The sequence below is a fragment of the Myxocyprinus asiaticus genome, chromosome 12, assembly GCF_019703515.2.
Source record: "Myxocyprinus asiaticus isolate MX2 ecotype Aquarium Trade chromosome 12, UBuf_Myxa_2, whole genome shotgun sequence".
NCBI lineage: Eukaryota > Metazoa > Chordata > Actinopteri > Cypriniformes > Catostomidae > Myxocyprinus > Myxocyprinus asiaticus.
The window spans coordinates 12069602-12092361 of record NC_059355.1 but is presented as its reverse complement, the minus strand read 5'-3'; the positions used below and the strand labels follow the sequence as shown (position 1 = coordinate 12092361).

The 22760-nt window shown below is 38.3% G+C and overlaps 1 protein-coding gene across 1 annotated transcript in view; it reads left to right on the top strand.

Moving 5' to 3' along the window:
• The first annotated feature begins 15691 nt into the window (after window positions 1–15691).
• Window positions 15692–22760, top strand: part of LOC127448691 (neurturin-like) — a 65585-nt gene continuing 58516 nt past the window's right edge. The window contains exon 1 of the mRNA XM_051711419.1: window positions 15692–16101. Coding sequence (XP_051567379.1) covers window positions 16071–16101 — 31 coding nt within the window. The 5' untranslated portion in view covers window positions 15692–16070. The remainder of the gene's footprint in view (window positions 16102–22760) is intronic.

The following is a 22760-nucleotide window of genomic DNA, read 5'->3' as shown; positions in this document are numbered from 1 at the left end:
CAATCCAAATCGGCAGGCAAATAGAGATAGTCGTTATGCAGGTGGTATAATCCAATAAACCAAAAAGACAGTCCAACAAGGCAAACAAAACAAAGGGGTATCCAAAAAGCATAAAATCCAGGAATCAGGCAAAGGTCATAACAAATAAACAATCAGCAATGGCAATGGAAAAACGCTTGGTAAGGCAGGGTAAGCTGGCAATACTTTGCAACGTGACAGTGGAAACAGCACGGTATTTATATAGTTCAGACAGGAAGTAACCAGTGAAGAAATGGTACAGAGTTAGTATTTGGGAGAGGCCTCCCTCTGGTGGTTGGTAGGAGGGGTAACAACCTCAGATGTTACAATCAGTGATTTGATTTGATTTGAAAGTGATTAATGGCTTGCATTTTGGTCTGTTTATCATACAAAGTGATCGTATATCTTCAGAAGATTTGGAAAGTTACATGAGACCCATAGACTATTTTTATGCAACGTTTTGGTGCTTTGTGTTTAAGTGAGTCTATGCACTGCCATTCATTAAATAATTTCCTTTTGTGTTCTGCAGTTGAAAGAAAGCCATATGGGTTTTGAACAACATGAGGGTGAGTAATTAATGACAGAATTTTCACTTTTGGGTGTCTTGAATTAAAGGAATATTTCATGTTTAAAACAAGTTAAGATCAAACGATATCATTTGTGGCATGATTTTGATTACCACAAAAAATAAGTTCAACTCGTCCCTCCTTTTGAGCAAGGCATTTGCAATCTACAATCTAACTGACTACTTGGACATGTGCGAACAAACAAGGCAGGTCCACATCAAGTGCACTTTAGTGTATTAAACTGCATCTTTGCTGTGTGGATTAGATTGATGGTGTTGGTCATCAAATGCAATTTCATACAGGCTCAGAGGCAGTATATCTCAAGTTATTTCTTTCCCCAGCCATTTATTAATGTAAATTATTCTTTCATTGCCCTGATTGCATATCTGGTCACTAGCGTGTCAAATTCTGGTACACTTTGTCTGAGGCTAAACAAAATATACCAAATTTGAGCATGTTCTTGTAGAAAAACAGTACGCTTTTTGTTTTAATTAGTTTGATGCTATCCAGACTAAATGTTTTTTCAGGGGAACTTTGTGTATCCAGTATTCTGAAAACACGCAGTCTGGCTTCCTGAGTGAACTGCATGCTGCGGCTCTGTGATCATACTGCAGGGACTGAATTTCACGCACACTGTAAGATGTGTTCCTTAAAAAACTAAATTTTCCCAGCTTGTATAGCTAATGTACATGCGATGTGTGTATCTAAAAGGTGATTTCAAACCTTTGGAAGGCAGGACTTTTTCTTCATCGTTTAGCCGTTCCAATTTCCTCTTTTATACGTAGAAGTGGCCGTCTCTGCTAAATAGTCTCTCCCTGTGTCTCAATCAGCTCCCTAGCTCCCTATGTCATGAATCAGTATATCGTGAACACGACTTCGGGCACTGGCAAGGGTGTTCATCCACTGAACACTGGGACACTTGTGACTCAATCACCTGCACGCGATAACGAGCTCACGCACTGAAGCGCAGCTGTTATTAATCAGCAACACCGCTGTATATATGAACACTATCATTCATTTGCGATGAAGATATTCAAACGTACAGTGTTATAATAACAGATAAATGGCATAAATAAAGAAATAACAATATATAGGAGTGTATCTTAAACCTTTTAACAACTCAAGTATTTAAAAGATTGTTTCACTTTCATGGTAATAATGAATGAAAGACATTACTAACAAGATCTCTTTTAATGAGAAAATAAGGCTTAGACATGACAATGTTTCCAGTAAGGGAACATAGTAAGCAATGATGCTCCCTGGTTTTTACGGTGTATTGTGGGATTTTTTAAGGGAGCGAACGTTTCAGTGCACTGGAACGATTTTGCGATTGAGACAGCCCTAAAAATGGCTGACTCCCTGATCAAGTGCCCTGACTACTGAACTAGGGAGCTGACTGAGATACACCCTCTGATTGCACTCACCAATTGTTATGTGAATGGCATTACTTTCTGGTTCTCACAGTACCACAACAAGTGTCTCGGAGGTTTCTCATGCAAAGTGCTATCGATAGCGCAACAGGAAAATGTGTTTAAACTGGAATTGATGCAAAAATATCTGATAGTAGATGGTGCTTGTCAGTAATTTCAGGGTATGTGAACTTTCGGAAGCTATATGTCGATTTTGTTTTGTGTGATCATAGCAATCTGATCAATCAAGATGCATGAAGTGACTAAGTTAGTACGTACCGTGATCATGCATCTCAGGTATCAAGTAATCAAGTATCTATTGTAGCCAAAACCAGAACAACAGTTCCCGAACTGTCGCTTTAGACAGAGCAGGTGGGTTCTGGCTTGTTTGCCTAAAGCTAAGGGTTAATGAGTGGGATGTCCCCTTGGTGATGAAAAAGTGTGTCTTTTTAAGTGCTTAACAAAAATCCCTACTGTGTTTCAAACGGTGGAGGATGGTGTGTTGACTCCATCTTAAGAACATTTCTGTCTGTCTGTCTTGGCTTTTGCCTCCTGGCTGTCTAGTTTAAAATTGTTGCCAATGTCGACTCCTAGTTAAATTAGTTGTAAAACTTTGTTGAGATCTCTTCTGAAACTCTAGAAGAGACAATATAGTTTTATTGCTGTCTAGGATATTAAAGCAATCTCATTTATGATGTTTCTTTCCTATAGGTTGTATCTACAGTATGTGCCATTTGACTCTTTCAGGTCTTTTATCCATGCATTCTATTTACATCATCATCTATTCAGAAGATGAGCTTCAAAGACAACATGATAGACTAAGATTTGTAGAAACAAACACGCTCTCCTAGGAGACTCTAGTCCTGAGCTGATAGATGTGCAATCTTTTTGGCAATGGGAGATGTTTGTGCATCTATACAGACTGAGCTGGATGGCAAGTCTTAGTAGTGATTAGTCCTGGTGTCCTTACCAAACCTCTGTCTTTTGTCACTCATCTTTTCCATGACACTGCTTTATTCAGCTCTCCCATTCAAAAGTGCTGTTTGCTAAGGCTGGTGCTCATTTAGAGTAAGGAATCTGAACAAACTCCTAACCGTAAGGATTAAACTTTGGTGCATAACTTGTCCTGCACCATTTGTGCTACAGACATCACACGGCTTGTTGAAGGCCCGGGGATATACTTAATATACTTAATCTGGGCTGCGTGTGGACAGTCTGTGCGCACTGTGCTGATGAAGAAATGTTGGTAAAATTTTGGCATACTGTGCACGGAGCGACCACCAATACGGACAACCGAAGCATACTTTGGCCTTAAGGAAAATTATGTCATTGCTCTTCTAAGGGATTGGATTTAATGATTTTTGCCTGGTGTGTGATTAAACATATAGAATAATGCTGTGTTCCATTCATGTCGGATGTGGGATTTTCCTATTTGATATCTCCGATCTCCGACCATAAGGGCATTCCATTGCCGGATGCTCGGAAGATGACGTGTAAGGAACCAAAAGTGCAACGCTCCCGTTAGCTTAGTAGGGGTTCTACTGTCACCAGAGATGTCTCCCAGCAACCCAATTGATAAACAACGCTGCAACGCTAGCATTTGTGCTACAGGTGTATGATTATCAAACGAGAGTATAATTTACCGTGTTTTATACACTAGTTTCTGCAAGTGTTTGTTGAACTAGCTTTAATATCATGTAATGTAGGAACTTTGGCTCATCGATCGATTTTATTTCATAAAAGTAAATGTTTACCACTTACTTTGTACATCTCTTTGGGTGCCGACATTTTTGTGTGGCATCACGCACCTGCATCTCGGCAAAATCTGAGTTTAACATTTCCGCACAAGTTTCCAAAGTTGGAATTCTGACAAGTGGCATTCCATTGCACTTTTCCTAGTAGGAAGTTGGAAAATCCGACTTTGCGAGTTGAATGGAATGCAGCATAACATGATCACACGGAAAATCAACTTGTTGCTTCCGAAAGCTCACAAACCTTGAAATCAACCCCATTCTGCCAAATTACTGACAAATGCCATCTCTCATAAGTCATTTTTGAATTAATTCAAGTGTGAACACATATCCATTCGATGCTACACTCATCCCATTGGAACCAGGAAGTAATCACCATTGTTGGGGAAGCTACTTTGAAACTATAGCTTACCAAGCTACAAGCTACACAAAACCTAAATTAGCTACAGTTATGCTACTCTTTCTTTTTTTTTTTTTAAGTTAGCAATACTACAAGTTACTAACAAAAAGTAGCTAACTAAACTCAGCAAAAAAGAAACGTCCCTTTTTCAGGATGCTGTATTTTAAAGATAATTTTGTACAAATCCAAATAACTTTACAGATCTTTATTGTAAAGGGTTTAAACAATGTTTTCCATGCTTATTCAGTGAACCATAAACAATTAATGAACATGCTCCTGTGGAACGGTCGTTAAGACACTCACAGCTTACAGATGGTAGGCAAGGTTCACAGTTATAAAAACTTAGGACACTAAAGAGTCCTTTCTACTGACTCTGAAAAACACCAAAAGAAAGATGCCCATTGTCCCTGCTCATCTGCGTGAATGTGCCTTAGGCATGCTGCATGGAGGCATGAGGACTGCAGATGTGGCCAGGGCAATACATTGCAATGTCCGTACTGTGAGACGCCTAAGACAGCACTACAGGGAGACAGGAAGTACAGCTGATCGTCCTCACAGTGGCAGACCCCATGTAACAACACCTGCACAGGATCAGTACATCACACCTGTGGGACAGGTACAGGATGGCAACAACAACTGCCCGAGTTACACCAGGAACGCACAATCCCTCTATCAATGCTCAGACTGTCCGCAATAGGCTGACAGAGGCTGGACTGAGGGCTTGTAGGCCTGTTGTAAGGCAGGTCCTTACCAGACATTACCGGCAACAACGTCACCTATGGGCACAAACCCACCTTCGCTGGGCCAGACAGGACTGGCAAAAAGTGTTCTACACTGACAAGTCGCAGTTTTGTCTCACCAGGGGTGAGGGTTGGACCCGCGTTTATCATTGAAGGAATGAGCATTACACCGAGGCCTGTACTCTGGAGCGGGATCGATTTGGAGGTGGAGGGCCCATCATGGTCTGGGGCGGTGTGTCACAGCATCATTGGATTGAGCTTGTTGTCATTGCAGGCAGTCTCAATGCTGTGCATTACAGGGAAGACATCCTCCTCCCTCATGTGGTACCCTTCCTGCAGGCTCATCCTGACATGACCCTCCAGCATGACAATGCCACCAGCCATACTGCTCGTTTTGTGCGTGATTTCCTGCAAGACAGGAATGTCAGTGTTCTGCCATGGCCAATGAAGAACCCGGATCTCAATCCCATTGAGCACATCTGGGACCTGTTGGATCGGAGGGTGAGGGCTAGGGCCATTCCCCCAGAAATGTCTGGGAACTTGCAAGTGCCTTGGTGGAAGAGTGGGGTAACATCTCACAGCAAGAACTGGCAAATCTGGTGCAGTCCATGAGGAGGAGATGCACTGCAGTACTTAATGCAGCTGGTGGCCACACCAGATACTGACTGTTACTTTTGATTTTGACCCGCCCCCCCGCCATTGTTCAGGGACACATTATTCCATTTCTGTTAGTCACATGTCTGTGAAACTAGTTCAGTTTATGTCTTAGTTGTTGAATCTTATTATGTTCATAAAAAATATTTACACATGTTAAGTTTGCTGAAAATAAAAGCAGTTGAAAGAGGACATTTCTTTTTTGCTGAGTTTATAATAAAGCTATTCAGAGAAGAAAACATTGGATGACATTATTGAATTCTGTAATCAGTTCTGTTTGCAGAATTTAAGTCAAGTAATTTTTATTTGTAGCGTTTTTTACAACATGCATCGTTTCAAAGCAGCTTTACAGAAAAGTATGCTGTAACAGAAAATGAAGCTGTAATGTCTTAAAGTCTTCATTCTCTGCAATATAACATTCTGCAAATAATATCACCTGATAGATTTATATTTATTTAAAGTGACATTCTCTAACGAAAATTAAGCATAGTTTAACTATATTTGTAGTAAAACCATAGTAACCACAAATTTAACCATGGTAACTACCATCATGGTAACTACAGTCATGGTCACTGCAATATTACTATTTTAAAACTATTGCTGATTTTCATAATGGTTAAACAAATATGGTAACATTAAATTCAACCTAAAGTTATACTTTTTAGAATTTATAGAAAACACCCTATTTTATATACAGTAACTGAATCAAAATATAGTAAAAAAAAAACAAACATCCAACCTGGTCTCATAGTGAAAACATGACTCTACTGTATATACATTTTTGCCATACTTGTTATACGTGTCTCTAGGTACAGTTCCCTGCAGTCAACAACACCCACCTCCCACCCCCTGCTTCACAATACAACGCTCCCAATGTTCATACCAAATCTACACCCTTGCTTGTATTACAGACTCGCCTACATATATACAATTATTCCAATGTGAATTGCTTTTGTGGTAGTTCACCTGATAGGGCGTTGGACTTAGCGTCAGAGGACTGCAGTTCAAGACCAGTCATGAACTCAAGCTGACACATGACTTTACAGAATTATAGAAGCTGCATGAAATGAGGTGGTTGCTTCAGAAAATTTGCTTTTTCATTTCGCTTCTGCATTTTAAAACACTAATGGTTAGATTTAGGCATTGATAAGGTAAGGATGTCTTTGTAAACTTCTCATTTAAATTATAAAAACTAATGGTTAGATTCAGGCAAAAGTTTTATTTTAGGCATGTTTTTTTTTTTTTTTTTTAATACGACATTTCACTAGAAACCTGCAGCCAAACGTGATGTACAGCACATCAATTTTGAATTGCAAAATTGTTGTAATGTTCACGTAAATTTCATGAGACCAGGCTGAAAACATAAGCTATTAACTAATTATTTTGCTTCAAAACAGAAGGCAAAATCCATTTAAGGCTGTGTGAGGCTCAAGTGAATCAGTGAGCTACTGGTAGTTCATTTACATGAACCGTACGAAAGAACCTAATAACTAAAACAATCTTGAGATCCAAATGTTTAATATAATTGAATCATTTAGCCTAAGCGGTTAATTTAGAAAGAAACAGATTCACTTAAATAATTTGGTTTTACTAGTGCTAAGAGAGAGAGAGAGAGCGAGAGAGAGAGAGAGAGGACGGTTTATGTGAGCTTCTTTGATTACTCCATCGGCTCCATTGATGCGTTCGCAATACAATATGACAAATATAGCATTTTGTGACGCTAAAGCGCTACTTAAAAATATAGCTTGTTACTGGAAAAGCTACACTATTGTGAAAATAACTGAACTGAACTATTGTCACTCTACTGAAAAATGTAAAGTTAGTCGCGTCAATATTTTTAGTTAGCCACTCCCAAACAGTGGTAATTGCATTCACATTATCAATTTTAAGTGCGATTCGGAGGTTGCATTTTCATTCTAAAGTTACATTTTTACTCAACTGACAGTTAGGTTTAGGGTTGAGGTTTGGGTTAGGGAGTAAAGTTAATAAAATATGCATTCCTGTTGACTGTATTACATCATTTACAACTAAAAATAGAACTCTCTTTTGGCGCCACTCTGTGGACATTTCAGTTATAAACTGGAGCTCAGATGTGTCCATATGTTCAAAAATGCTTCCAGCTTCGGCCACTTGGGGCAGTCAAATTTCGGTAAGCAAAGACCGATTTCTTTCTACCTACTTTCGCCGATTTTATGGTGAGATCAGTCTGGAAACATCAGGTCAAGCTCCACAGGCACATCTCGATGTGGCACTGCCCAAAGAAAGTATTTTAATCCTCTTTCTCTGCCTGTTGTAGATGGCATGGGCATTTGCTTACAACACAAATACTGTCTGAGGGAACAGCTTAAAAACCACTTCAGGGCTGACAGTGACGCCATGCGAAGGGCAGATGTGTGAGAGACAGCTCTGCGCACTTTGCTAATTTTTTTTATTATTTTCATGATATAATCCGATGAAATTCGATACAGCCAGTTACACATTTACTGTTTGAGGTAAATATGGCAAAGAAGTCAAAATTCTCGGGCTCTGGAGACATTAAAAGACACTTACGGGTTCAAGATGAAAACCCAGACAAATTTTGTGTTGTGCCAGGCGAGGAGCAAAGGAAAGCTTTCTTGGAAGAATTACAATATTTTCTTGTTCCCGGACTTTGTGAACTCGACAAGAGAGAAACGCGATTGGTTTAAGGAATGCAAGAAACTCTTACATCAGCGGAAGATCATTTTTGCTCTGTTTCCAGCCAGACTGAGAATAAACACCAAGGACGGCAGCAAAGTATTTACATGTCCCAATCAGGCAATGTCTTTTATTGAAACAATGGGTGAGTAACCATTGGGTGTTTTTCTTGTGAGTGGATTGACTCACTGTACATACTCTGGCTTTCAGAGGAAGCTGGGCGCCATTTTTGTTTCCTATTGCGTTGGCTCCGCCGAGCGGCTGGAGTTTGTTTTGTTTTGTGGATTAACACTTTTCCTTAAAGAAACTTTTGCATTGATGGAAGATCACTTTTACAATGAACGGATGACTGCAAAATATCTACATGCCCACACAAAGGATGTCTTTTATAAAGTTGGCGGACTGTGTAAATCATGGGATATACTTTTATGCGGCCTCCGAGTGAATTGACTCTTGACCATCCGAGAAACCCGGATGCGTGTTTCGTTTCTTTTTGTGCTGGTTCCGCCTAGCTGTTGGAGCTTGTTTTGTTAAATAACATTACTTCGGGACAGTTATGGATGAATCTGTCAGTTCCTTGTGCTTATACCTCCTGTTGGCTGGAGTATGATTTGTGGAGTCTTTTCGTGGGACATTGGAATGATTATTTCATCTGCTGCACTCATCAGCTGGCACACTGAAGATTCGTTTGTCTGACCGACAGTGATGATTTTAGGGGGTGGCCTGTGGTGGCCTGGGCCACCCCTGAAATCTCATTGGCCACCCTGTGGCCACCCCAGAACTGATTGGTAGTTCATCATGTTCATCAACACAAGAACGAAGAACCAATAGAAACACCTGTCAATCAAAGATGACATCTCAGGTCATTTGTTGATTTAGAGCCACACTGTCACAGGGTCAGTTTTATATTTCTGACCATTATAGTAGTGGTGGGACTGAAGCTGTGTGAGCTGATCTTTGATCAGTGGGGGGAGTGGCAGGCCGCGGGTGGCCAGGCAGGTGCTGCAGGTCGTGGGCAGCGGGCGCCAGGTCTGGAGTATAATGGTCGATCAGAAGCACGAAGCTGACACGAGCTAGCGTCTACCTCCAACATCCAATGAGTTGACGATGTTGATTTGTGGTCAAAAAGAAAGCTGTTATTTGAGAGGTATGTTCATGTAACCTATCGTTTAATTTCCATGTGAATGTGAGAACATTTTTTCATTGTTACAGTAGCTAGGTTAAAGAGTAAGCTAGACCCTACACCACATTCAGCATGTTATCTTTATATTGACATGAAATATGAAATGCAATGTTTTCTGATTTAATGACGGAGGTGTGTAAAGCGTTTTACAGATGTATATGTTCAAAAGCTAAAGTTACATATATGGCTAACCTGTGTGTGAAATGGAAGGGTTTGTGCTGTGACTGTACTTTAAATCTTTACATGAGTTATTTATGAGCTCTTTATGTGTATTATTGGTCAGTCAGACCAATAAAATCTTCAAAGTTTTTATACCTTATTTGACATTTTAAATATGCAGAGGCAGGGAAAATTGCACTTAAATGCCGCAAATGATTTGACTAACTATTTTATTTGGTAATATTCAAAGTAATTGAAGCTATCAGAACATGTGGAAAATAAACCTGAGTAGACACTGTAAATAGAGTTTTGTTTTTTACTGTATTCAGAGCTCAATCTGCAATTTTGGGGTTTCCAGACAGACACCTATAAGCCCTCATAGCCAATTTCACACACTGATTTGTACCCAATTTAACAATATTTCTGCTGGACAGTGCAGTTATAGCTAATAAATGAATGAATAATTGATTGAATGATTGATTGAATTGCGCCTCAATCAGTTATCACCTGTACTTATATCTTTTTATGATTATACACTATACCTGATGTTACACGCAGATTAATTCTCTACAATGAGAATAGCTCTTAAAAATGTGTAACTGACTTTTCCTAAACAATTACTGATTTAAAAATGGATGTTATGTTAAAATAACCAGAGATTCCCAGAAACTGTAATAGGTTGAAATAGAACAGGAATAGAAAACTGTCAAATGTCAAAACAACAGTCTGATATTGAATACAAACAATTCAGTGAATGCTAATATGAGTTTAAAAATTCATTTATTCTACATGTGTAGATGTTGAAGCAAAGCAATGCGATATTTACACATTTTGATCATGTGCCATTCATAAAGGTTCTCCTGGTATCGCCACCCCACACTAGGTCTGTGCCCCATCTTGGCCACCCCAGTAAAAATGTCCTGGATACGCCACTGCTGACCGAGGAAACTGAAAGGCTTTATATCGGCTGGAATTTGTTTTGTGAAGGAACACACCATTGAGACTATGAATGAGTCTACACGTTCTTTGTGTTTATTCTGCCTATTGGCTGGGGTTTGTTTTACAAAATATTTGATGTTATGTAATTTTGCCTTACAAATTTGTGAGGCAAAATTGAGCAATCCGATGGCAAAGTTGTCACGGGGGCTCTCGTAGGCATACATGGACTCTTTGAGTTTAAAGGGATTGACGCCGGTTGCGCACATTTTTCTTTTTTCTGTTTGTTTTGTTCGGGGGGAAGTTCGGGGTTTTATTGTTGCATTGATGTTGAAATGTGGTCTTCATAATTTTGCTTTTGGCACACAATTTATTTATATATGAGTGTACTATCTCTCTCCACGTGGAATGTGAATGGGTTGGGGCACCCCATAAAAAGAAGGAAGATTATTTATTTTCTTAAACATAAGAAATATGATATAGTGTTTCTTCAAGAAACACATCTTTCCCCGCAGGAAGCTGAAAAATTTGGGAAGATATTGGGTGGACATGTTTTCTTTAGTGCTGGCTCAAGTAAGAGCAAGGGAGTCATTATACTGGTAAATAAACATTTACAATTCAAATTTCTCAAACAGTTTAATGATAAATTAGGAAGAGTTATTATTGTTTTAGCAGAAATTCAGGGGCAAAGTCTGATTATGGCTAATATTTACGCACCTAACGCTGATGATCAGGGCTTTTTTATAGATCTTGAAGGGATGTTGCAAGCAGCTGGCACCCCTCATGATATAATTTTGGGAGAAGACTTTAATCTTTTGATGGACTCAGTCCTCAGTAAGCCCCCTAGAGCAACATTGACACTTCACAGGATGTGTAAAAATCTTGGTCTTACAGATATTTGGAGACTTTTGAACCCATCTGGTAGAGACTATACATTTTTTTCATCAGTCCATTATTCTAGAATAGATTTTTTTTAAATATCCAAATCCCTCATTTCATCTGTTGTTGATTGCTCAATTGGAAACATTTTTGTCTCGGATCACACCCTGGTGAGTTTAGAGGTGTTGCCACATACAGAGAAAAAGAAATCATATAGTTGACGCCTTAATGTATCCCTTTTGCAAAATCCTGATTTCCAACAAATGATAAAGACTGAAATCAGTGTTTATATGGAGACCAACTGGTCCTCGGTATCCTCTGTGGGCGTGGCTTGGGAGGCACTTAAGGCAGTTCTTAGGGGTCGGATCATACAGTATGCCTCATTCATCAAAAAATCCAAAGCACGAGAACTCGTGGAGTTGGAAGGAAATATTAAAAGTGCAGAGGCAGAGCTGAAGCGCCGTATGTCATCTGATGGCCTGAAATATAGATATAATACTATTTTGTCACAGAAAGTGGAGTTTTGGTTATTCAGGGCAAGACAGTCATACTTTGAGTCGGGGGACAAAGCAGGGAAGCTTTTGGCTAGATATATAAAGTAGAGTCTTTTTCTACCATTCCCTCAGTGAAATCTGCTGGTGGTGAAATTTTCATCTCAGGCATTGATATTAATAATGTCTTTAAAGAATTCTATCTTGATCTTTATAGTTCCATGTCTTCGTCTACTGATGAAGATATTAGAAACTTTGTGGAACCATTAGATCTTCCTAAACTGAAGACTGAGCAAAAAACGCTCTTGATTCTGAGATTACCTTGGAGGAGCTAGACGAGGTAATTAAGTCCCTACCTACTGGCAAGGCTCTGGGGCCAGATGGTTTTGCAGCAGAATTTTTTAGATCCTATGCTACAGAACTGGCTCCACTTTTGTTAGAAGTTTATACGGAATCATTAAAGAATGGAAAGCTTCCGGCAACCACGACACAAGTCTGGATCAGTCTGATTCTTAAAAAGAACAAAGATCCAAGCGAGTGTAAAAGTTACCGTCCAATCTCCCTGATCCAACTAGATGTAAAAATGTTGTCCAAAATTTTGGCCAACTGATTAAGTAAGGTTATGACATATCTTATACATATAGATCAGGTGGGGTTTATTCGGGGCTGCAGCTCTTCTGATAACATCAGGCGTCTCATTAATATCATGTGGTCAGTAGCGAATGATCAGTCTCCGGTCACTGCCATCTCACTTGATGCCGAAAAGGCGTTTGATATGGTAGAATGGGATTATCTTTTTAAGATTTTGGAAATGTATGGGTTCGGGAGTACATTTATTGGTTGGATTAAGTTACTTTATAAACACTCTGTAGCAGCGGTACAAACAAATGGATTAATTTCAGATTATTTTACTCTGAATAGGGGCACTCGGCAGGGTTGCCCTCTTTCCCCATTATTGTTCTGTCTTGCCCTGGAACCATTAGCAGCCATGATAAGAAAGGAGGATGATTTTCCTCCACAGAATTATTAATTCCTTTTTCAAGTTCTCAGGATAAAAAGTCAATTGGTCTAAATCCGAAGCTTTGGCTTTGACAGCATACTGTCCAGTAACGGCCTTCCAGCCAGGCACCTTCCAGTGGCCCAAACAGGGCATTAAGTATTTGGGAATTTTATTCCCAGCAAATTTGTCTGTTTTAGTCAAAGTTAATTTTGATCCCTTAATAAAAAGGTTTTCGAATGATGTGGACAGGTGGGCTTCATAAAACTTATCGATGATTGGGAAGGTTAATGTAATTAAAATGAATTGTATTCCAAAATTCAACTACCTGTTACAATCTCTCCCTATAGATGTCCCCCTCTCTTATTTCAAGCAATTAGATAGCATAGCGAAGTCCTTCATTTGGAATGGTAAGCGTGCCAGGTTAAATTTCAATAAGTTACATATGCCGATTGACAAAGGTGGGCTAGGCCTACCCAAGATTTTGTTTTATTACTATGCGTTCAGTCTCAGACATTTGGCTCATTGGTCACTTCCACCTGAGAGAGCCCCTCCCTGGTTTTGTATTGAAAAGGAAGCTCTTGCCCCTATCTCGCCTCTGCGTAGCCTTTCGATCAAATTAATCAGAGAAGTTAAGTCACACCCCGTTATTTTGCATTTACACTCGATATGGACAAAAGTGTTTAGTTTGGATATTTATTTAAACGTAGCCTCGAATATATGGCAGAACCCTAAACTATGCATTAATAAGTCCCCTTTCTGTTGGTCAGATTGGATTGTGAGGGGGGATAATACACTCGGTGACCTATATGAGAGTGGAGTATTGAGACCTTTTGAAAATTTGGTTCAAAATTTTGGGATTCCCAGATCTCAATTTTATAAGTATTTACAGCTGCACCACCTACTCTGCACTGTTTTTGGGAGTGGCACGCACCCCCCTAGTGCGGCAGATACTCTGGGAGTGGTGATTACTGCTTTTGGAAAAGGTCATGAGGCATCAGTGTATTACTCCCTGCTAATTCAGAATCTGGGGGACGGAGCTTTAAATTCCCTCAAAAGATAATGGGAGGAAGATTTTAATTTGTTTTTGGAGGAGTGTGGGCTAGGATTCTTAAAAATGTCAAGTCTGCATCTAGAGATGCAAGGGTGCGCCTTATGCAATTTAAGATTCTACATAGATTTTATTGGACCCCTTCTAAATTGTATACTGTATAGTGAGTGGTGCGAGGAGATGGGCAGGGTGGCAGCTTGGGAAGAGTTGTCATATAGAAGGCTAGGCAACATGGATATGTTCATCAGGAGGTGGGGCAGCTATTTGGCCTTTTTGGAGGGCTCTCGGGGAGGGGCAGTGGAGGGAGATGTGTTGTTTTAAATGTGTATGTTGTAGCCTTTTTGTTTTTGAACATATACTTTTTTTAAATGTATTTCTAAATATTTTCTTCTGTTTTATTGTTTGTTTGTGTGTCTTTGTCAATTGTATTTGACCACTGGGGTATCTGTTTGTGTTGGGTGCTGGGGTGGGGTGATTAATGTTCAGGAGGAAGGGTTGTAAATAATATAATGTGATTCCAAATATTCTGTTATTATATATATATATATATATATATATATATATGGAATCAATACAAACTTTTAATAACAAAAAATAAATAAGTAAAATAAAACACTTCAGCAGCATTTGAGCTGTCGCCAATCTTGATAAAGCTCCACATTCAGAAAACCGACATTGGAAATTCAGATGTGCCCTTCGGCATCTCACGGCACAATTTTGTGGCCAGAAAGTCAGACCTCCAGACATGCTCAAATCAGCATGTTTCAATTTTGTTTATTTAATGCGTCATTCATCATTTGAATTTTCTCTTTAGCAGTCTTTAAATAGAGAATGTTCATTTATCATGACTTTGGAACACCAATGATGCAATAATGAATGAAATGAAGCATACTGAAGCATTTATTGAAGCATTTTATATATATATATATATATATATATATATATATATATATATATATAAATGCATAGATAATATACTTGAAACCTGTACATAATTTTATAATATAATAAAGACTTAATGATGATGATCATATGCTATAAATGTTGGTATGTTTATTTATAATTACAGTTTTTTTAATTAACTTTCTACTTGCCTATAAAGCACTTTGTGCTACAATCTTGTGTCAAAGGTGCTCTGTGTATGAAATGTACAGTATCATTATTATTATTGTTTGTAATGTAGCTACATCTATTTGAAATGGCAGGACAGAATAAAATCCAAAAAATAAAGTTTTTTTTTTTTAAACTAATATAATTTAACATTAAGAACATTTTTACCTTTTCAAATAAAATGGTTCTTGGGTATAATTCTTAAAAAATAAAGATTCCAGTTAAAACCACACAGGGTTTTACAGACTAAAGTCAATGGAAAACTTCTTTAAGCTCCTCGAAGAACGTATTTTTCTGTAGTTCTAGACAGCTCATGAACCTACAGTATATGGTGAAAACGATTCTTGATAAGAAGTTTTTTTTTTGCTGAGAACCAATTAAGAACATTTGAAGAGTACATAATAGAATACAACAGAACAGTCAAAATCCTTGTTCCAGAATTTACTGCATATAACTTGCTCAGTAAAAGCTCATATGTTTTTTCACTTGTGATAATGGAGGCACCATTATTTACACCCCATCAGCTGGTGACGCGACGCTCCCAAAGGCTCCCATTATAATGAACGTCGCGTGCATTGAAACGATGGAATCCTGATGTTGGACCTATCAGAGCGCACTCATTACAATCAGCGAAGTGCGACGCGCTTACTTGAAGAGAGCGTTTTAGTTCGTCGAGTCGCTCGCTTGTTGTGTATCATGTGGCTGGAATTCGACACCTCAGGGGTTGAAAACTCTCATGTGTTTATGGGACTTGATTTTAGCACACACACAGGCTGCTGCGTTCACAGTGGAGAAGTTCTCCTGAGGAATTACTGGACCCAAAACGTCCCGCATCTGAACGCGTCTGATTTGCGTTTGCGACGCATCTGGGTCAGTCGAGAAAAGCCAGTTTCTGGCCACTCCGGACACATGTGCAAATAAAAGTGGATATTCAGAATTATGTATCATCACTTAAGGGAGAAGTCGAGAAGAGACACGTTAAGGAATACATTTTCATTGTCTGTGGATTATTTTCACTCAGTTTTTTCTTAATTTATTTCACTTAAGTCCATGACAGGAGAGGTCGGTCAGGACAGAAAAGGTGGGTTTATTTAATATTTCCTGATTATGCATGTAATACATTTTAATACATTTTCTTTTCTTTATAGAACTGTTATTTCTATGAGTAACTTTGTGACAGAAATTTTGATTATTAAAGCCACTTAAACGTGCTCATTATTAGATAAATTACAAACAACTTTTCAATTTTTGATGATAGGCCTATATTATTTCGTTTGATTAAAATAATCTAAGATTGGATTTTTTTAATTTATTTATTTATTTTATTTTTTAACTGTTGCAAAGTCACAAAAGCCCATGAAACAGAAGAAAAATATTATTTATTTATTTTAATTGAAAAATTAGAAAAACAAACACGATTAACAGTTTACTAAAATATAATATGTCAGATGTGTCTTTACATTTACATTAAAGATTAAGCCATTTAGGTTCACGTTTTCTATTGATTTTAGCTGTGAGGACTATTTAAATTGCATCTTATAGTAAGAATATTTCCTCAGGAGATTTTGAGTTTTACATAAAACGTAATCAAATAATTATAAACTGTTCTTGGATCAGTTGAGCGATGGTTTCTAATGTAGGAAAACAACTTCTCAATCTTAAACATACAAGTTGAGAAATATAGCACAATTGCCAATTAAATGTATCCCCTGGCTTATTAAATAAGATTTAGATCTTCTGGCTAAAGTTATGATTGATAATGGGACTGACAATCATTGTACTTGTCAAAGATATGTTTTCCTGTCTGTAAAGGGGATGAAACCTGGATAGAGTTAGAAAGGAGCAGCCGGGACTCCTTACTCTACTTAAGGGTCTCATTGTGGTCATTTGTGATTTGTAAGATCTCATATCTGGGTGTTAAAGTCTCAACTACTATCAGAATGTATTTATTTATTTATTTAATGCAAATTTAACCATAGACTATAAAGTACCATATATGCCTACCTCTTCACTTCATTAGTCCAGATGCACTAATTTGTTTTTGCTCAAAGTTCTTTAAAGCAGGAAAAAATCAACACCACACCATTGCCCACACCTTTTGCAAGTATCTTTTAAAAAGATTTGATCAGAATTTGTGGAGATTATTACACTCTTTTAAGAAATGCAAGTACAAGCACCATTCCATTTTTTATTTTTGAATGTCTGGTTAAAACTATAATACCATTTAATCACCTCTAAACTGTCTATATTTTGAGCATCGCTCAACAGCAGTGGAGTTTCTACATACCAACTGTCTTCTTTAATACTTAAAAGTAGATTTTGCTAGTCAAGTTTGATTTACATCAGTGGTTCTCAACTAGTTTTGCTTCAAACCCAGATTTAGCACTAGACTTCAATTGGCGACCCAACACAGTACCAGAATAGTTTATTGTACGAAAGTAAACAAAACGGCCTTAAAATAAAACACTGAAATGTATTAAAGGAATGTTCCAGGTTCAATACAAGTTAAGCCTAATTAACACCATTTGTGGCATAATGTTGATTACCCCAAAATTAATTTCGACTTGTCCCCCATTTATGAAAAAAAAGAAAAGAAAAAAAAAGCAAGTCACAGAGTAAGGCATTTACAATGGAAGTGAATGGGGCCAATGCGTAAACATTAAAATACACACAGTTTCAAAAGTATAGCCGTAAAACATAAACATTATAAGTGTTTACGTGATTTTAATATGATAAAATCTCTATTCTAAATTACTTTAGTGCAATATAATCATTTATAGGCTTAACTGTGCTATGTCATGGCAACAAAGTTGTAATTTTGGATAAGCAAAATTATTTATTTATTATTATTTTTTAATTATTATTATTATTTTTTTTATTTTTTATTTTTTTGCACTAATATCATGTTAACATGTATAATGTTTATATCTTGTGGCTATACTTTTGAAACAGTGTCTATTTTAATGTTTATGCATTGGCCCCATTAACTTTAACATTAACTTATTGTACAGCAAATGCCTCACTGTAATCGTGAGCGAGTTGAAATTGTTTTTTGTGGTAATCAACATTATACCACAAATGTTGTTAATTGAGCTTAATTTATTACATATTGAACCCAGAACATTCCTTTAATATTGCTATGAATTTCATAATCTATCAATATGCAAAATGATTTACATGATTAAAATCATTATGGTCATTTGTGATCTGAACAGTGATACAGTTGAAGTCAGAAGTTTACATACACCTTAGTCAAATACATTTAAACTCAGTTTTTCACAATTCCTGACATTTAATCGTAGAAAACATTCCCTGTCTTAGGTCATTTAGGATCACTACTCTATTTTAAGAATAATAGTAGAGAGAATGATTTATTTCAGCTTTTATTTCTTTCTTTCATCTCATTCCCAGTGGGTCAGAAGTTTACATACACTTTATTAGTATTTGGTAGCATTGCCTTCAAATTGTTTAACTTGGGTCAAATGATTTGGATAGCCTTCCACAAGCTTCTCACAATAAGTTGCTGGAATTTTGGCCCATTCCTCCAGACAGAACTGGTGTAACTGAGTCAGGTTTGTAGGCCTCCTTGCTTGCACACGCTTTTTCAGTTCTGCCCACAAATTTTCTATCGGACTGAGGTCAGGGCTTTGTGATGGCCACTCCAATACCTTGACTTTGTTGTCCTTAAGCCATTTTGCCACAACTTTGGAGGTATGCTTGTGGCCATTGTCCATTTGGAAGACCCATTTGTGACCAAGATTTAACTTCCTGGTTGATGTCTTGAGATGTTGCTTCAATATATCCACATAATTTTCTTTCCTCATGAGGCCATCTATTTTGTGAAGTGCACCAGTCCTTCATGCAGCAAAGCACCCCCACAACATGATGCTGCCACCCTCATGCTTCACGGTTGGGATTGTGTCCTTCGGCTTGCAAGCCTCACCCTTTATGTTCCTCCAAACATAACTATGGTCATTATGGCCAAACAGTAAATTTTTTGTTTTATCAGACCAGAGGACATTTCTCCAAAAAGTAAGATCTTTGTCCCCATGTGCACTTGCAAACTATAGTCTGGCATTTTTATGGTGGTTTGGAACAGTGGCTTCTTTCTTGCTGAGCAGCCTTTCAGGTTTTGTCACTATTGGACTCGTTTTACTGTGGATATAGATACTTGTCTACCTATTTCCTCCAGCATCTTCACAAGGTCCTTTGCTGTTGTTCTGGGATTGAGTTGCACTTTTCACGCCAAACTACGTTCATCTCTAGGAGACAGAATGGGTCTCCTTCCTGAGTGGTATGATGGCTGTGTGGTCCCATGGTTTATACTTGCATACTATTGTTTGTACAGATGAACGTGGTACCTTAAGGCATTTGGAAATTGCTCCCAAGGATGAACCAGACTTGTGGAGGTCTTGGCTGATTTCTTTTGATTTTCCCATGATGTCAAGCAAAGAGACAATGAGTTTGAAGGTAGGCCTTAAAATACATCCACAGATATACCTCCAATTGACTCCAATTAGCCAATTAACCTATCAGAAGCTAATTGGCTAATTGCATAAAGGTTTGATATCATAATTTTCTGGAATTTTCCAAGCTGCTTAAAGGCACAGTTAACTTAGAGTATGTGAACATCTGACCCACTGGAATTGTGATATAGTCAATTAAAAGTGAAAAAATCTAAACAATTATTGGAAACAGTTGTTGGAAAAATTACTCATATCATGCACAAAGTAGATGTCCTAAACGACATGCCAAAACTATAGTTTGCTAATATAAAATCTGTGGAGTGGTTAAAAAAAAAAAAAGGGTTTTAATGATTTCAACCTAAGTGTATGTAGACTTCAACTGTATGTAAAGTTAAAACATGGGTAGCAAATGCCGAGAGGCACAGGAGAACCTGTCGGAATGTACTACAACTAGGATTGCAAAGGGGTGGAAGATTTCCGGAAACTTTCCAGAAACTTTCCATGGGAAGTTAAACTGGGGAATTTTTGAAACATTGGAAAAAACTTTGGGCACTTGGCTATAAGCTGCTGCATCTTTGTGGCATTCTTATCATAGGTCTTTGCACAGTATTTGCAAATGTACACAGCCTTTCCTTCTACATTGGCTGAGGTGAAATGTATCCGCACATCAGATGGCGCACGTAGCATTGTTCTGTAGAATAAGATTAGAAAAAAGCTTGTAAAAAACACTAATGCAATGCCATGCACATATATATAAATAGTTAGCTAAACAATTGGAATGGTAAAAATATTTTACAATTGATGCTGGACAAATGAATAGAAATACAGTGCATCCAGAAAGTATTCACAGCGCTTCACTTTTTCCACATTTTGTTATGTTACAGCCTTATTCCAAAATGGATTAATTACTTTCCTCAAAATTCTACAAACAATACCCCATAATGACAACATGAAAGAAGTTTGTTTGAAATCTTTGAAAATGTATATAAAAAAAAAAAAAAACGAAAAAAAAAAAAAAATCACATGTATATAAAGTATTCACAGCCTTTGCTCAATACTTTGTTGAAGCACCTTTGGCACCAATTACAGCCTCAAGTCTTTTTGAGTATGATGCTACAAGCTTGGCGCACCTATTTTTGGGCAGTTTCTCCCATTCTTCTTTGCAGGACCTCTCAAGCTCCATCAGGTTGGATGGGGAGCGTCAGTGCACAGCCATATTCAGATCTCTCCAGAGATGTTCAATCGGGTTCAAGTCTGGGCTCTGGCTGGGCCACTCAAGGACATTCACAGAGTTGTTCTGTAGCCACTCCTTTGTTATCTTGGCTGTGTGCTTAGGGTCGTTGTCCTGTTGGAAGATGAACCTTCGCCCCAGTCTGAGGTCCAGAGTGCTCTGGAGCAGGTTTTCATCAAGGATGTCTCTGTACATTGCTGCATTCATCTTTCCCTCGATCCTGACAAGTCTCCCAGTCCTGCCGCTGAAAAACATCCCCACAGCATGATGCTGCCACCACCATGCTTCACTGTAGGGATGGTATTGGCCAGGTGATGAGCAGTGCCTGGTTTCCTCCAGGCCAAAGAGTTCAATCTTTGTTTCTCATGGTCTGAGAGTCCTTCAGGTGCCTTTTGGCAAACTCCAGGCGGGCTGTCATGTGCCTTTTACTGAGGAGTGTCTTCCGTCTGGCCACTCTACCATACAGACCTGATTGGTGGAGTGCTGCAGAGATGGTTGTTCTTCTGGAAGGTTCTCCTCTCTCCACAGAGAAATGCTGGAGCTCTGTCAGAGTGACCATCGGGTTCTTGGTCACCTCCCTTCTCCCCCGATCGCTCAGTTTGGCCAGGCGGTCAGCTCTAGGAAGAGTCCTGGTGGTTCCAAACTTCTTCCATTTACGGATGATGGAGGCCACTGTGCTCATTGGGACCTTCAATGCTGCAGAAATGTTTCTGTACCCTTCCCCAGATCTGTGCCTCAATACAATCCTGTCTCGGAGGTCTACAGACAATTCCTTGGACTTCATGGCTTGGTTTGTGCTCTGACATGCACTGTTAACTGTGGGACCTTATATAGACAGGTGTGTGCCTTTCCAAATCGTGTCCAATCAACTGAATTTACCACAGGTGGAGTCCAATCAAGTTGTAGAAACATCTCAAGGATGATCAGTGGAAACAGGATGCACCTGAGCTCAATTTTGAGTGTCATGGCAAAGGCTGTGAATACTTATGTACATGTGATTTTTTTCGTTTTTTACTTTTAATAAATTTGCAAAGATTTCAAACAAACTTCTTTCACGTTGTCATTATGGGGTATTGTTTGTAGAATTTTGAGGAAAATAATGAATTTAATCCATTTTGGAATAAGGCTGTAACATAAAAAAATGTGGAAAAAGTGAAGCACTGTGAATACTTTCCGGATGCACTGTAGGCTAGATGAATAGATGAACACTCCTCAATCAGCATGCTAAATCAAACTATAACCTACGTTCTTGTATGATAACAGAAAACTGGCTAGCTGAAGGCACTGAAGAAGCAGCATCACAGTTGAGCTAGCTAGCACCATGATAGCTAGCCTCTTAAATTGTCAATGAAATAGTGTTAGCTAGCTTACATTTAGCATATCTGATTTACTGGCAAGCTAGCTACTGTATAAACACATTTTGATTTGTTATATGCTAGTTAAACTTTAATACCATAGATCAAATATATTTACCCTAGTAATATCATCAAAACTTACTTGACTGTATGTAGTCCTTGGGCTCAAATGCAGTAGTGTGGCTTCAATAGTTCTGCTGTAGTAAGTAGCCTGCAGTAAGTAGTGTGCATGTGATTGAGAAATGCGCAGGGTAGAAATTAAAATGAATTTGCATTAAATCTGGTTGTTTTAACTAAGGTTATGATGCAAGATGTTTTTCTTTTTTTGTTTTGTTTTGTTTTTAACTACATTTAAGTTCCCTGTTATAGGCTAACTTGCAATTTTGCAAATTTCCAGTTTATTCCCATATATTCCTGTTAATTCCCATGGAAAGTTTCCAACTTTGAAAATTCCTGGAATTTTGCAACCCTAACTACAACAGCATGAAATATGTTAAAAACCTTGGTAGCACATCTTGTCAGGCAGATAATACCTATCAGGATGTGCTACCAGCATCAGATAGTGTGATATGGTGTGAGACTGTACTAAGCCCTAACCCTAACCCCACCCCTAACCCCAACCCTAAAACTATGTGAATATAGCATTGGTAGCACATCCTGATAGGTAGCATATATTTTCAGGACACCA